General features: G+C 40.4%; 1 protein-coding gene across 3 annotated transcripts in view; it reads left to right on the top strand.

Moving 5' to 3' along the window:
* The first annotated feature begins 807 nt into the window (after positions 1-807).
* The window catches only part of LOC123762622 (thiosulfate:glutathione sulfurtransferase), a 42874-nt gene continuing 28565 nt past the window's right edge, over positions 808-15116 (top strand). The window contains exons 1-2 of one of the 3 annotated variants that reach the window (XM_045749237.2): positions 811-964; positions 11479-11565. In XM_045749237.2, the coding sequence (XP_045605193.1) occupies positions 868-964; positions 11479-11565 (184 nt within the window). In that variant the 5' untranslated portion in view covers positions 811-867. Of the gene's footprint in view, positions 965-11478; positions 11566-12301; positions 12406-15116 lie in introns of those variants that run through there. The other 2 variants (XM_045749238.2, XM_069332404.1) reach the window with 2 other exon arrangements.

Below are 15116 nucleotides of genomic sequence, written 5' to 3'. Positions count from 1 at the left end.
CCCCATCCCAACCGCAGTCACTAACCCATCTCCCACTAATCCTCTATCCTTAGCCCTGCTGCTAAACCTTCCTAATTCGTTTGTGATACGAGCACATTCCCTCTCCCAGTCCTCTCTTCCCTTCCTAATCTCTTCCTGAACATAGAGCATAAGTTCTTGTTTCTGCCTCTCTACCGCATCCTGTATTTGCTGAAATACCTCACTTTTAATCCCCTGGATTAGATCCTCCAACCAATCACTCCTTCTCTCTACAAATTTCCCTATTAATTTGTCTATAAATCTGTCCTCCTCCTCATCCCTGCTGGTGATTGACCTTGAACCCCTTCTAGTCATTGCAGTAACAATCTAGCCAAAAAGGCGCTCCTCAATACCTTGCACAATCTGCTGTGTGTGTGTGTGTGTGTGTGAGAGAGAGAGAGAGAGAGAGAGAGAGAGAGAGAGAGAGAGAGAGAGAGTGTGTGTGTGTGTGTGTGTGTGTGTCAGTCAAAATAATAATAATAAATTAGTATTATTATTTTAAATAAAATAGTTATAGATAAATATATTGGTTCCTGGAGAATCGTTTTCTCTGGTTGCAGAATCCTGAAGAGAGGCAGATATGCATTAAATTTAACATTTGTTTTGTTTAATTATTACAATCTACTTAAATTTAAGTAAGCTAACTAAAACAAACGTATGTTTTTATAAAAATAAAACGTCAAACTTAGAACTTCCATAGCAGTATTTATGAATTTATAATAAAAATAATTGGCGAAGGAGCAACTGGAACTCGCGGAGCCAAGCCATAGTGGGAGACAGCTGGTGGGAGTGACGTCAGACGTAAACAGTGAGTGTTGGGGCGAACATTGGTAGTGTAACTCCGCTGCAATGGCAGCTTCTCGACCCTTGGGCCGCGCCGCTTGTTGCCTTTCCAACGTTATCAGGAGCAATGCCGCATTGTCATCAGCAAATGGACCATCAGTAGGTAAGTTTTGTTGATTCAGAGCAGTTTAAAATTCCTTATACTTTGATGGAGCTCGTGGATATTGCGTGTGAATTGTTACCATGAGGTCGACTGAACTACTGTTAATGTCAGAGGTAATCTCCAGTTTGTTCTTGAGGAGCCCATATTTACGGACGGTGGAGCGCCTGGTAAAAGGACAGTAATATATTGGACCAGTGAACTATGAAATATCCAGACTCTTAGGAACATCTTCAAAATGCGCAGTTTAATTTACGTGAGGGGCTACTATCTCTAGTGACCTCGACGAGGACAGGAAGACGGCGGCTTGTAAAAGGTACTCCCATTGTCTTTATTTTATCGAGCTGGATTTTGAAAATCTACACAATTTTTGTATTTGGCGCCTAACAGCTGAGTGGACCGCTTCGGATTCGTAGTCTTAAGGTTCTGGGTTCGATCCCCGGTGAAGGCGGAGACAAATGGCCTAAAGAATTTCACTCTGATGCCCCTGTTACCTAACAACAGTAAATAGGTACCTGGGATTTAGATAGCTGCTGCGGGTTGCTTCCTGGGGGGGGGGGGGTAACAAAAAAGGAGCCCTGGTCGAGGACCGGGCCGCGGGGACGCTAAGCCCTGAAATTCTCAAGATAACCCTCAAGATTGGTACAGATGCGTTTTCACCCATGGAACAGCCTACCAGCTTAAACCATAAATGCTAAAACTGTTATCTTTTCCAGTTGTACTTTAAAATTAAAGCCAAATGGGAAAGGGGGGGAAACCTTCGACAAGCCGCCGGCTTCCTGTCCTCGTCGGGGTCACTTTTTTCAGTCAAACGTTTTAACTATTCCTAGGATTTGGGTTCCTTTACTATAACCATGCCCTTTTTTATGTAATACCTCAAATGTGATGAAAATATATAACGGAATTTATCATAGGGAGCTACGGTAATTTACCATCTCAACGGAATTTACCATCTGGAGTGATATTGAAGGAGACGGGGAAATCAGGAGATTGTAAAGAGCACTCTATTATTCTTTAGTATTTTTACAAGCTAAATGTTCATAAAAGGTCTCCCATTGGTTCACAATCGAAAGATCTCTGGCCCGATTCTTGGTCAGGGGGAGATGTTTCGGCAAGTATCCTTTAAACTGCTGACAGGAATGTGAGTTCAGCAACTGTTGTGGGTAGCATCCTGTGGAAGATCAGTATTAGTTGGCACATTGGAACCTGTATAAACCTAGCAGGCTTCCTGTTATCGACAGTGGGATGCGATAAATTTTATTATAGTAGGCCTATATTTGTTACTCGCTGGTTTAACATAATTTTCGCAAATAATTTATATAAACGTCAATACACCATCTTATTTGGCTACAAGCAAAACTTGAACTGTTACATGCTTCGTATTATCTGTTGAGCCACCTTGCGGAAATATAAACTTGGAATTACTGAATTACAACACTGATTACGGTAATCATAGTAGATTATATTCTGCTTAGGATAAACCAGGGCTATGGTTGAGATAATGAGGATGGACGGGAAGGGATTTATCAGGAGAAAACGCCAAACGATTACGAATAAAGCACGTGGTAGGGGTCAGGATAAGGATTTGTGATGGGACGGAGGAAAGGAATGGTGCTCAACCACGACGGTTGGGAATGTAACTTCGACCTGCATGAAGAGAGATCGTCGCTCTACCATCCAGTCCTAATGAGGATGGAATTGAACTTAGAGTATTGGGGGGATAGAATATCGGAGATAAATGTAGGTTTGGCGATTAGAGTAATGAGAGGCAGGGGAGCTAATGAATTAATCCTCTCGGTTCTAAAGGTGGGAAGAGATTAACAATGTATTTTAAGTTACAATAAGAGAATATGAAAGGACCTTTCTCTAATGTTAAAATGTCTTGAAAGCATGTATTGCATTGCCTAAGGAACGGTTACCACCACCATGGGAGGAATATAACATAGATGTGGTAATTATTCCCCTGCTAAAGAAAGAGTATGTATGAAATAGGACAGCTAAAGGCAATATATATAATTAAACAATTACTTAAAGAAAACGCTACATGTTTGTGATGGTTCAGTAGTCTAAGCATGGAAAGGCAGATGTAGTCTGCATATAGGGAGTACACCGACATCGGCACCGTAATACTGTTTACGGTGCCGATGTATTACAGTAATACATCGCTTAACTGACACTCTTCAACGCAATCTGAACTTACAGCTGTATTAGCACGCTTAAAGTCAGATATGGTAAATATGCCCATTTTTTTTTTATTGATAGTAGAGCATTGGAGACTTAAACTAGAAAGGAGACTAGAGAGATGACAAATAATATACACATGGAAAATACTGGAGGGCCAGGTCCCAAATCTACACGGTAAAATAACAACGTAATGCAGTGAACGATATGGAAAAAAATGCAGAATAGAACCAGCGAAGAGCAGAGGTGCCATAGACACAATCAGAGAACACTGTATAAACATCAGAGGTCCACGGTTGTTCAACATCCTCCCAGCGAGCATAAGAAATATTGCCAGAACAACCGTGGACATCTTCAATTGGAAACTAGACTTCTAAAAAAAAAAAAAAGTGCCGGACCTACCGGGCTGCGGTGGGTATCAGGGATGCCAGATTGGGCTACAAGTAGCGAATTGGGCTACTTTTCAGAGCCCCGCGCTCCCAAATTTTTAATTTCGCTACTTGCGACTTTTTTTGGCTACTTTAAAAACAAGTTGGGCTATTAATGTTAAGAAACTCAATGATGATTTTTATGCTTTTTATAATATCATGTGTACAAATCACTGCGGAGGCCAGGTCAGCGACCGACCCCCTGGGGACGTTGATCCTAGGAACTTCCCAAAGAAAAAGTAACCGCAAGGCGAGATAATCCTCCCCAGGGGCTATAGATTTCCCAACCTTAATTGTCATTAATACTTCATCCCGGGTACTGTCTATGTTAAGTGACCTCCCACTGTTGCCTACTGCAAATATTAGGTTTCTCTTTAGGTGTTTCCAAGAATCAAATGACTGTCGTTAGAGCGGATTAGTATACAGGGAACTTGGCAGCTTCATCTGTGCTTGCATTGTTAGTGTGACTGACCTCCAGAAGGATAGTTCGACACAAGTTACCGCATATAAAAAAGAAGTTACCGCTGTTGCTTTTAGAATTTGCTTAAGTGTTAAGATAAAAAAGTGTAAAATGGGGAAGTGGTCTAAATACCAGAAAGCGTTTCAGATGTCCTGGCTTAAGGATCCCGTATTTGAAAAGTGGTTAGCTGAAGTGAAAGAAGATGGAAATAAGGCATATTGTAAAGTTTGTAGAACTGAGATAAGAGCTCATAGAAGTGGTTTAAAGAAACAGTGAAACATTAAAACACAAACAAAATATATCGGAGGTAAGTCATCAGCAGATGAGAATAAAGTCTGTTCTATCAAAGAAGGAAGATAAACTTATTAATTTGAATGTCGTCTGTCTGTATGTACTGTCGCTATCTAGAAATCTAACATTGTAACTCATCTTGTATGTATGTACTTTTACCTGAATAAACATTTGATTTGATTCAATTTGACTAAAACAAAAAATTGGGCTACTCTACTTGCAAATTCGCTACTTTCTGACCGTCAGCTCGCTACTTTTAGTAATTTGGATCTGGCAACCCTGGTGGGTATGTGGGCCTGCGGGCCGCTCCAAGCAACAGCCTGGTGGACGAAACTCGCACAAATCAAGCCTGGTCTCAGGCCGGGCTTGGGGAGTAGAACTCCTCCCAGAACCCCATCTAGCAGGTAATAGCGGAAAACCAGTATATCAGCATATTGTGGACGAATGTAGAGAGAATATTAAGAAACTAACAAAAGAATGCGGTCTCGCTTCATGCAAGTCTACGTTCAATCCCCGACCGTGAAAGTGGTTGGGCACCATTCCTCCCCCCCCACTCACCCGTCCCATTACCATTCCTTATCCTGACCCCTTCCAAGTGCTATATAGTCATGATGGCTTGGCGCTGAATAACTTCCCCTCATAACTACCCTACTAGCTTAACAAAAGGGTATAAAGTAAGAATTATATGGATCCCTTCACACGTGGCAACATTTTTAAGAGAGGTCAGTGATGATGGCGAAAAGGACTACGGAAGAAAATAGTTATGTTAAATAAACTTGAAGCAAATAGACAAGAATCAAGATGATCCATGAGGATATAGAGAAAACAAAGTTGAGAACGGTAATGGTGGACAACAGTAATACATTTAAGCCTAACGCAATAATAAGCAGGAATGCGTCATTCACCTATGGTAGGGGAAAGTCGGCATGTAAGGACTCTTTACACGAGATTAAGGTTAGGATATAAATATTATTTGCAATACGGTGATGTCGGTGAAAAATAAGGAATGTGAAATATATAGTGTGCCGTACGCTCACATTTTAGATCACTATATATTAGTGTAAATTTCCTGATAAGAGATAAAGAAATTATTAGTGTAGCTCATAAGATTGTTTGGATGTGTGATAATGGAATGATAGAATTCTTGAAGGTACAAACACTTTGCCACAAAAGTGTAAAGCTTAGTAATGCAGTTTGTAATAAGTACTATGTGATAACTTTGAGTGAAATGTCAAGTATGATTATTTGTCTATTGCACTGGTTCCCGAACTTGGGGGGCCATGGCCCCCATGGTGGGCCTTTCTGCAATTTGTAGGGGGGCCATAAGTGTAATGGGGCCCCCTCTGCTATCATAACCAGTAAAGTGTAAAGGTGGGGGGGGGGGGGGCAATAATAAGGACGCTATTTGAAAATGGTGGGTAATAATGGTGAAGTTTGGGAACTTCACTGTGTAAACTGTGTAAATGTGTAAATTTGTCTACTGTGTAAATTTGAGCTCCTCGAGGGACCTAATAGACGAAGGTAGAAATAGCTAGGAGAAAGAGTGCCTAAGCACAGTGCTGTGCAGCCTAAGCTGCTACTATATTTTTTTATGTATTTTATCCAAGTAAACTTGCTTGAACTTGATAAATTATAGATCAATGTAGTCTACAGTTTTGTCAGGGGTTTTAGTTTGGTGCCGCTGTTTTTTTAACCTAAATTTTAAAGCTGTATTATTTAAATACCTTGTTTTAAAAGTTTGCTTAATGCTGCAAATGTTTAGTGTTGAGCATAAGGTAGGGGTAGCAGACATCTTCTCTTGCTCGACCCACACAGACTTAAAGCAGAGGGACTAGTGGAGTGCAGCTTCCTGAGCACGAGGACCAGCTGGTACTAACATAAAGGAGGCTTACTACAATACAATATCATACAGAGAGGGTTTGTTCGTCACTTACCCATTACCTATTATTGCCTGTCATTAATTTTACTAGACTGCAATTATTTGATTTAGTGATATTTGTGATTGATCACAAATAGGTTTGTGATAATTTTTCAGTTTTAAATGCCGAGTATGACAAACTTCCCCAGGATTGACTTTGACACCTGGGCGACGTGACAATATTAGCTAATCATGGCAGTTTTTAGAATGATACTTAACGGTACCATAATATCGTCGGTCACTGTTTAAATTATGATCTGGCTTAGGTTCTGCATATTTAAGTTCAATCACTGAAAGTAGTTAATTTTCAAAAGTTTTAATTTGTTCCTATGACGGTGGGGAGGGGGGGTCCGGTGCTGGGTAACATGTCTAGACACTTTGTATAGTAAATGCATCAGACATGACATTTGGTTTTACTTTTCACCTCTGGTATAGACATTTAAAAGGGACAGCCTGTCTATTTAACATAGTTATGGGCTATTCATGCCTGTGCCACCTCTTGTGTGTGGCTTAATCTTTATAAATCGATCACTCAATCGATTTAACGTAAGTTACAGCCCCGCTCCTGTGCCAGGTAAGTCCACTACGGGTTCAGTATAGCCCGTGCTACTTGGAGCTTTGTTCCTAGTAGCTGAATCCTAAACCACCACCACCATTTAACATTATTACGGGCTATTCATGCCCGTGCTATCTCTTGGGTGGCTTAATATTCATCAATCATTCAAAATTTATCCGATCATCCATGCGTTTGGAGTAAGTCCAAAATCGTAGTGTCGTATCTGCAGAAGGCTTAGCTTTTAAGACGGTCGCCAAGTTTGTAGGTGTGAAATGAGGTTAATGTTGCGATCACTTCGCGTACAATCCCGGCCCACGCTAGGTTGTGTTCTTGCGATGTATAATGTCAATTTCATCTGTGCACTGAGCGCGCACTTCCAGCCCGAAAACAGGTGACGTCATTTGCAGCTCAACAAAGTGCGTAATTTGCATAATTTCTTGAAAGATTGTCTAGCTCAATGTAATTGATCCTGAACATTGGAACAATTAAATGGGAAGCATTCTTCGTATAAACGTCGGTCGCTACTCCTTCTGATCAGCACTAGGATGGGTTGAAATATTGAATGTTGTTTTAGATTTAGCTACTTAAAACGAAATGGCCATGTACCACGTGCTATGGTGAGCCCGTAATAGTTCGGTTCCTCGCGATAACCTTGTTACTGTGATATTTGGGTCAAAGTTTTAAATGGAGGTGGGGTCTTCCCCCCCCCCCCCCCGTTTCTTTTTCGCTTCTGTTTTAGTGCACTGGTTTTAGTCTTGTTTTAATAACATTATCTTGGTAGCGGATGTAGCTTCAGAATGTTCAGTAGCGAGTCCCATTCTGCAACGGCTTTTCCAATCATTGTAGCGGCTGTGGAATGTGCATCTAATGCAGCTGCTGTCGTTGGATTAATGTTAAGTTTGATGCGCAGGGCTTCAGTAGCTTCACATTCCAGTAAGTAGTGCAATAGTGGCGCCTCTTCTTCTGTTCCACAGATGTGACACTCTTTAACTATTGGGTTCATTACCTCCCAGCAGCATTTGTAACCAAGTCTGAGTCTGTGTATGGCTACTGCAATGTCTCTGGATATCTTTTTGCCAGACTTGAAAGTGGAGTTCTCAGTGACTTGTTCGTACCATATCGCAGTGGATCTTCCTTTCGCTACTTTGGCTCTGCGGCGACTTTTGATAGTTGGGAGTATTTTGTTCTTGATTTGTTCCTTCATCTGAAAAACTTGAAGGTAATTGAACCTGTGCAACAGGTAGACCAGGTTTTGCTAGAGTCTGCCTTTTCATTACCATCTATGCTAATGTGACTTGGTATCCAATTTAGTGATTGACAGCCCTAGATTATAGGCTTCTTTTCCCTATATGTTGGATTTCTGCGAGGAGTTGTATATTATGTGCTGACTGAATAACAATGCCTGAATATTGAATTGCACCCGAATGTTTTATACTTACGGGCTATTCATGCCCCTGCCCACCTCTTGGGTGACTTAACCTTCCTCAATCAATCGGTTGTTTTATGAATTTATAAATGTGGAGAAAAGCTATAAAGCGAGTTGCATATCTACAGCGTAGTATAGTGGATGTTGTAAACGTTTATAGCTCAGTCAGGTTAAACACTTGGGTTCGGTCAATAACTGGATTGGCGATCACGTTGCTAGGTGGACCTAAAAAAAAAACGCTGTATATTTTCATAAGCCATTGAATATTTAACAAACGTAAACTTGCAAGTGAACAACGTCCTTTGGGAGGGGGGGGGGGAGTTGCTTGTTGTCTGATAGTTTGAAATATAGAGCAAGGGTAAGCACGTAGCCTCTCAACTTGGCAGCGAACCTTAGTATCCTCGGGTGTGACTAGGAGGCGAGCCAAACCTTGAAGTGGCTATGGTGCCTGTTGATATGGCATGTTGATGAAGACAAGTGGCCTCCAAACAAAAAATAAATAAAAATGTACGAAATTAAACGTACTCCAGCGAGCTGTCTCCACGAATATTTTGTCTTTTCTTCACTAAAGTTAATGATTTCGTTTTGTCCGGACAATGAGCCATGTTTGTTAGACACTTTAGTTTCGATAATTTCATTAGATTTCATTGACTGTGGCACATAGTTTAATAAAGTGTGTGTGTGTTTGTGTAATTACCTAAGTGTAGTTACAGGATGAGAGCTACGCTCGTGGTGTCCCGTCTTCCCAGCACTCTTTGTCATATAACGCTTTGAAACTACTGACGGTCTTGGCCTCCACCACCTTCTCACCTAACTTGTTCCAACCGTCTACCACTCTGTTTGCGAAAGTGAATTTTCTTATATTTCTTCGGCATCTGTGTTTATCTAGTTTAAATCTATGACCTCTTGTTCTTAAAGTTCCAGGTCTCAGGAAATCTTCCCTATCGATTTTATCAATTCCTGTTACTATTTTGTATGTAGTGATCATATCACCTCTTTTTCTTCTGTCTTCTAGTTTTGGCACATTTAATGCCTCTAGCCTCTCCTCGTAGCTCTTGCCTTTTAGTTCTGGGAGCCACTTAGTAGCATGTCTTTGCACCTTTTCCAGTTGATGTGCTTCTTAAGATATGGGCACCACACAACCGCTGCATATTCTAGCTTTACCTGTGTGTGTGTGTGTGCGCGTGTGTGTGCGTGTGTGCGTGTGTGCGTGTGTGTGTGTGTGTGTGTGTAAAAAAATAGTTTTGCTCGTTAGACTTAGTTTCCAAGGTCGAACTACTGACCTTTACCAGGATGAAGCCCGACAACAGTTGCCTAACTCTAGAGTAACTAGTGCCTGCTAGGTGATCAGAGGCATTAGGTGAAAGCCATTTCTGTACCCCCCGCCCCACCTTGAAAATATTTGTATATAATCTGGCACGTAAGTCAGTCAATTAAATAAAGTCTAATGAAATTATTGAAACTACTAAAGTGATGAGCAAACGTGGTTCATTATATATATTGTAACATGAACGCGTTTACATGTGTTGAAATTGAAATAAGTTTATTGAGGTAAAATACACACAAAGGGATGAGATAGCTCAAGCAATTCTCACCCCGTTCAGTACATCGTGTTAATACATACATATACACACATCACAAACAATAAACATTACCAAACATTCTGAGAGATAAACATATACATTTCCTTTTACATGTGTTATTATACTTAGAATTAATACTTGTATTTTCTTGCAGGATTTCCTTGTTTTGTGTGTGTTTGCATTCTAGCGAAATAATCAAAGCATTGAAAATACTCTGGGCTCCAACATGCAGTAATTTAGTGTTTGATAGGCTTTGTACAAATAGTACAACTACACAATATACCTAAACCATGGTTAAGACAACGTTGCGTTTCATTATGTACAACAATGTACCTAAACAGTTGCGTTATAGCAAATTTAACTTGTATAAAAAAAAACTTTCGTTATTTGGGCATTTCATATAATTGCGTTGCTTTTGTATATGATAACTAGTGGAATTGTTTCGTTAGCATTGTACGCATATTTGCAGTTTCAAATATTTAGAACAATATAATTATAGACATGCTAAAATATATCATTATAGAATTATTAATTTGTATGCAGATAAGAAAAATACTGAAATAAGTGAATATTTATTGTTTCATTGTAAATGGTTCATTGTAAATTGGCTAAAAGTAAATGGTTCACATACGTCACGTGTAATATAACTAAAGATCATGATTTTTGACAAGGCTTGTAACCTGTGCTGATAATGTTTGTGTTCAACCTTCACATGACCAATGATGGTATATACGGTGAGCAAGGATATCTTACCAGTATCATTTTTATCGCCCACCTGCCAGCCTTGGGATCTTGTCAACACTATTCTTGGTGGATGGCTTGGACTGCAGTGTTGTAGTTTTTCTGAAGAAATGCTTGCGTGGCTTCGGTTTTGTTTGTAATGGATATTCAGTGAATTGAGCATGAAGCAGGATGTTGAAAGTTAAACAAAACATGCCGGTTAGCGGCTTGTTTTGCGTGAATTTTTAATTAAATTTTTCCATATTTACGTAAATTATTTAATTTTGATATGCAATTTATCAGACCAGATTTTAATTCCTAGTTGGAACGGTTCGATTTACATAAATAATAGTGGCTGCCGGTAGCTGAGCGGACAGAACACTTGACGCGTGATCCTGTGGTCCCGGGTTCGATCCCGGGCGACGTCGAGAAACAATGGGCAGTTTCTTTCACCCTGATGCCCCTGTTACCTAGCAATAAATAGGTACCTGGGAATTAGTCAGCTGTCACGGGCTGCTTCCTGGGGGTGGAGGCCTGGTCGAGGACCGGGCCGCGGGGACACTAAGCCACGAAATAATCTCAAGATAGTGACCAAGGGGATGTGTGTTAATGTCTTTGACCAAGCGAAAAATGAAAAATGCGAGACCTCTCGGTGGGTATTTTATATAATATATATATATATTTATATATATATATATTATATATATTATATATATATATATATTATATATATTATATAATATATATATAATATATATATTATATATATATATATATTATATATTATATATATATATTGTTCCCTATATATAGGGAACAAAATATATGTATAATTTTGTCCCCTCTTTCGTAGTGTGAACATTTGTTTTCATCTTGACAAATGATCTCATAACACACAAGGTTGAGATGATGTACTAATGACAATATTGTTTTGGACTTTCCCTAAACATGCAGCTCTTGGCAGGAGGTGTTGGTGGCAGTTGAAGACGCCCGCCTCACTCCTACAGCACCATCCCGCCCTCCTCAAGTTACCTTCCGGAGGTACTAAATATCTCTAGAAAGCATATTTTTAAAACCTTTAGGAAGATCTTTTATTTAGCATTATACCCCCTTTTAAATGTATCGCACAGTATATGGCATAGTAATTTTTTTTTTTTTTGCATATCATAACCAGGTTTTTATTTTAAACGTATTTCTATTGTGTACACACCTGTTATGTGGTAATATTTTGCTTTATATATGTACTTCTTGCATCCGATTATAGCATTGTAATTTGTTTGTCTGGTATCATACCTCTTTATTGTTCATGGACCTCGTATTTCTAGCAGAACTGTTGAAAACCTGTGTGTGTGTGTGTACTCGCCTATTTGTGCTTGCGGGGGTTGAGCTTTGGCTCTTTGGTCCCGCCTCTCAACTGTCAATCAACTGGAGTACAGATTCCTGAGCTTACTGGGCTCTCATATCTACACTTAAAACTGTGTATGGAGTCAGCCTCCACCACATCACTGCCTAGTGCATTCCATCTGTTAACTACTCTGACACTGAAAAAGTTCTTTCTAACGTCCCTGTGGCTCATGTGGGTACTGTCTCCATCTGTGTCCCCTTGTTCTCGTACTACCCGTACATAAACATACATAATGTTCTTGTACATACATACATAAACATACACGTACATGTTCTCGTACATAAACAGTTTGTTTTTATCTACCCTGTCAGTTCCTCTTAGAATTTTGTAGGTAATGATCATGTCTCCTTACTCTTCTGTCTTCCAGTGTCGTGAGGTGCATTTCACGTAGCCTTTCCTCGTAACTCATCCTGCCAAACACACACCAAAACTATGAAGTTGCTACAACGTTCGGACAAGTTTTAACACCTAACCAGGTATAATAACCAATATAGCAAGTTGTAACAACGTTCTAATAAGTCATAAACACGTTAAGCCAAGATGTAAGAACTTTATTACAAGTTGTAACAAGCAGAAAATAGACAGCTACGGTTTGTTTCCAGGGATGCCTCTTGGTTCTGGGACTAGCCTAGTGGCATATCTCTGAACTTTTTCCAGCTTGGCCTTGTGCTTGACAAGGTACGGGGCTCCATGCTGGGCTCGCATACTCCAGGATTGGTCTTACATATGTGGTATACAAGGGTCTGAATGATAACTTACACAGGTTCATGCAGGCCATTTTGATATTTTGACAGAGCCAGACCTCAATTTTGAGGTCTGGCTCTTTGGTCCCGCCTCTCAACCGTGTGTGATGATTGTGTGTGTGATTGTCACTCGTGCACACAAATCCACTTGTGTGGGGTTAGTCAAGTGGACTAGTCCTCTTCACTCCTTAGTTTTTGTTTATGGCAGCATTCTGTACAATGTTGAATTATATTTTTTTACCTTTTGAGAACAGTTTTGGACAAGAAAATATATCGGCCGTTTTATTGTGTTGTGTTGCCACGAGCCCAAGGTGTTGTGTGTGTGTGTGTGTTGCCACGAGCCCAAGGTGTTGTGTGTGTGTGTGTGTTGCCACGAGCCCAAGGTGTTGTGTGTGTGTGTGTGTGTGTGTTGCCACGAGCCCAAGGTGTTGTGTGTGTGTTGCCACGAGCCCAAGGTGTTGTGTGTGTGTGTGTGTTGCCACGAGCCCAAGGTGTTGTGTGTGTGTGTGTTACCACGAGCCCAAGGTGTTGTGTGTGTGTGTGTTGCCACGAGCCCAAGGTGTTGTGTGTGTGTGTGTGTTGCCACGAGCCCAAGGTGTTGTGTGTGTGTGTGTGTGTGTGTGTGTGTGTGTGTGTGTGTGTGTGTGTGTTGCCACGAGCCCAAGGTGTTGTGTGTGTGTGTACTCACCTAATTGTGCTTGCGGGGGTTGAGCTCTGGCTCTTTGGTCCCTGTGTGTGTGTGTGTGTGTGTGTGTGTTGCCACGAGCCCAAGGTGTTGTGTGTGTGTGTGTGTGTGTGTGTGTTGCCACGAGCCCAAGGTGTTGTGTGTGTGTGTGTGTGTGTGTTGCCACGAGCCCAAGGTGTTGTGTGTGTGTGTGTGTGTGTGTTGCCACGAGCCCAAGGTGTTGTGTGTGTGTGTGTGTGTGTTGCCACGAGCCCAAGGTGTTGTGTGTGTGTGTGTGTGTGTGTTGCCACGAGCCCAAGGTAAGTGTTTATTCTAAGGGTAAAATCTTCAAAATCGTGATGACCAATATTTCGATGACGTGTTACCACCTGCTTCCAGTCCGCCTATTGTCTTAAAGTATTCCAATCCAAGTAGTAACCCGGATGGTCCCCACCTCGTGTCTATGCTGAGGAAACAGAGTACTAATAATAGGATAACCTGTTGGGGGTTAGGAATTATTGACTCCGAAGTCTATATTCCTCTTTTAACAGGCACAGTTAATGTAAAACCAGAGTTACTGTATTAGGTGCCAGTAATTAAATATGCCGGTATATAGGAATTACAGAAATAGCAAGAGCACCACGAAAATTAATATAGTACAGATTTAATTGAATAGTTACACACTGAGCAACCCAGCATCCCTGTAAAGATAGGAGTGTAATGTATCTGAAAAGACTATAAAAGATAGTACCTGGGCATCCATCCACTCTGCTAGTAGACCTGTTAGCTATCCTGGTAGCATTCATAATTATTTAAAACTGTTGACATCTTAATTATTTAATCTTTCCCCATTACTAGCGGTAAATAGCTTACAATCAAATGAGAACGTGTTCGTCTCCGAAGCCAGATTCATGTATATGTAATATTCATACTAATAAAGGTGTCATTCAAAATGCTGTAGATTACATGATGCCCTTGTTAAGCCTGCAGTAAATAATTTTGGGCTATCAAATACAACCTTTTAAAAATGCCATTGGACGAACTCTTAGATAAGTTTGAAGACAGAATAATGTCAACAGGAACTAGCAGATTATTGCTTATAATGGTGTCAAAGGATCTATATGGGACAAGTAACACAATCGGTGGACTAACAGACGTTGTCACAGCTGGAATACAACTTGGCTACAGGTATGTGGCTTGTTCACAGGTCTAGAGGAAGTAAAGGGTGTGGACAAAGGCCAGGGAGGGGGGGGGGAGACAGTTATGTCTTGGACTGGAAAAAATTGAGTCATTTAGAAAAATCTAAAGTTGCAGGAAATGGCAAGTCATATAATTACAAATGATGTATGAAATCCTTGGTCTGTGTCCATGCTGAGCTTCCGGTAGATAATAACATACACGAGCCTAATGGATAATCTGTGTAGAGAGAACACCAATACAAATGTGGGTGTTGTACCCCATATTTAAATTATTTTATATTAACAAATGACCCATCTTCTATAATTCTATTATAGTATTTTGTAATATAGTAATTATAGCATACTATAGTATAGTAGTTCGTTACTCTAATTTTATTGTAAATACATTGATACTGCAAGGAATTTTTGTAACTGACATTATAATGTGTGCAGGTTAGATATTATTGGTAACAAAATCAACGCCAAGGTCTGACGAATCTTGCCCTCTGTAATAATATTAAAAATGATACCGTTGACAGACAAGTATGAGGTGCACAATAAACTCGGCTCCTCCTGAGGCAAGACCCGTCTACCATCGCAGC

The sequence above is a fragment of the Procambarus clarkii genome, chromosome 27 (genome assembly GCF_040958095.1).
Source record: "Procambarus clarkii isolate CNS0578487 chromosome 27, FALCON_Pclarkii_2.0, whole genome shotgun sequence".
Taxonomy (NCBI): Eukaryota; Metazoa; Arthropoda; class Malacostraca; order Decapoda; family Cambaridae; genus Procambarus; species Procambarus clarkii.
The sequence above is the reverse complement of the archived record's forward strand: the minus strand, read 5'-3'. Positions and strand labels throughout refer to the sequence as shown.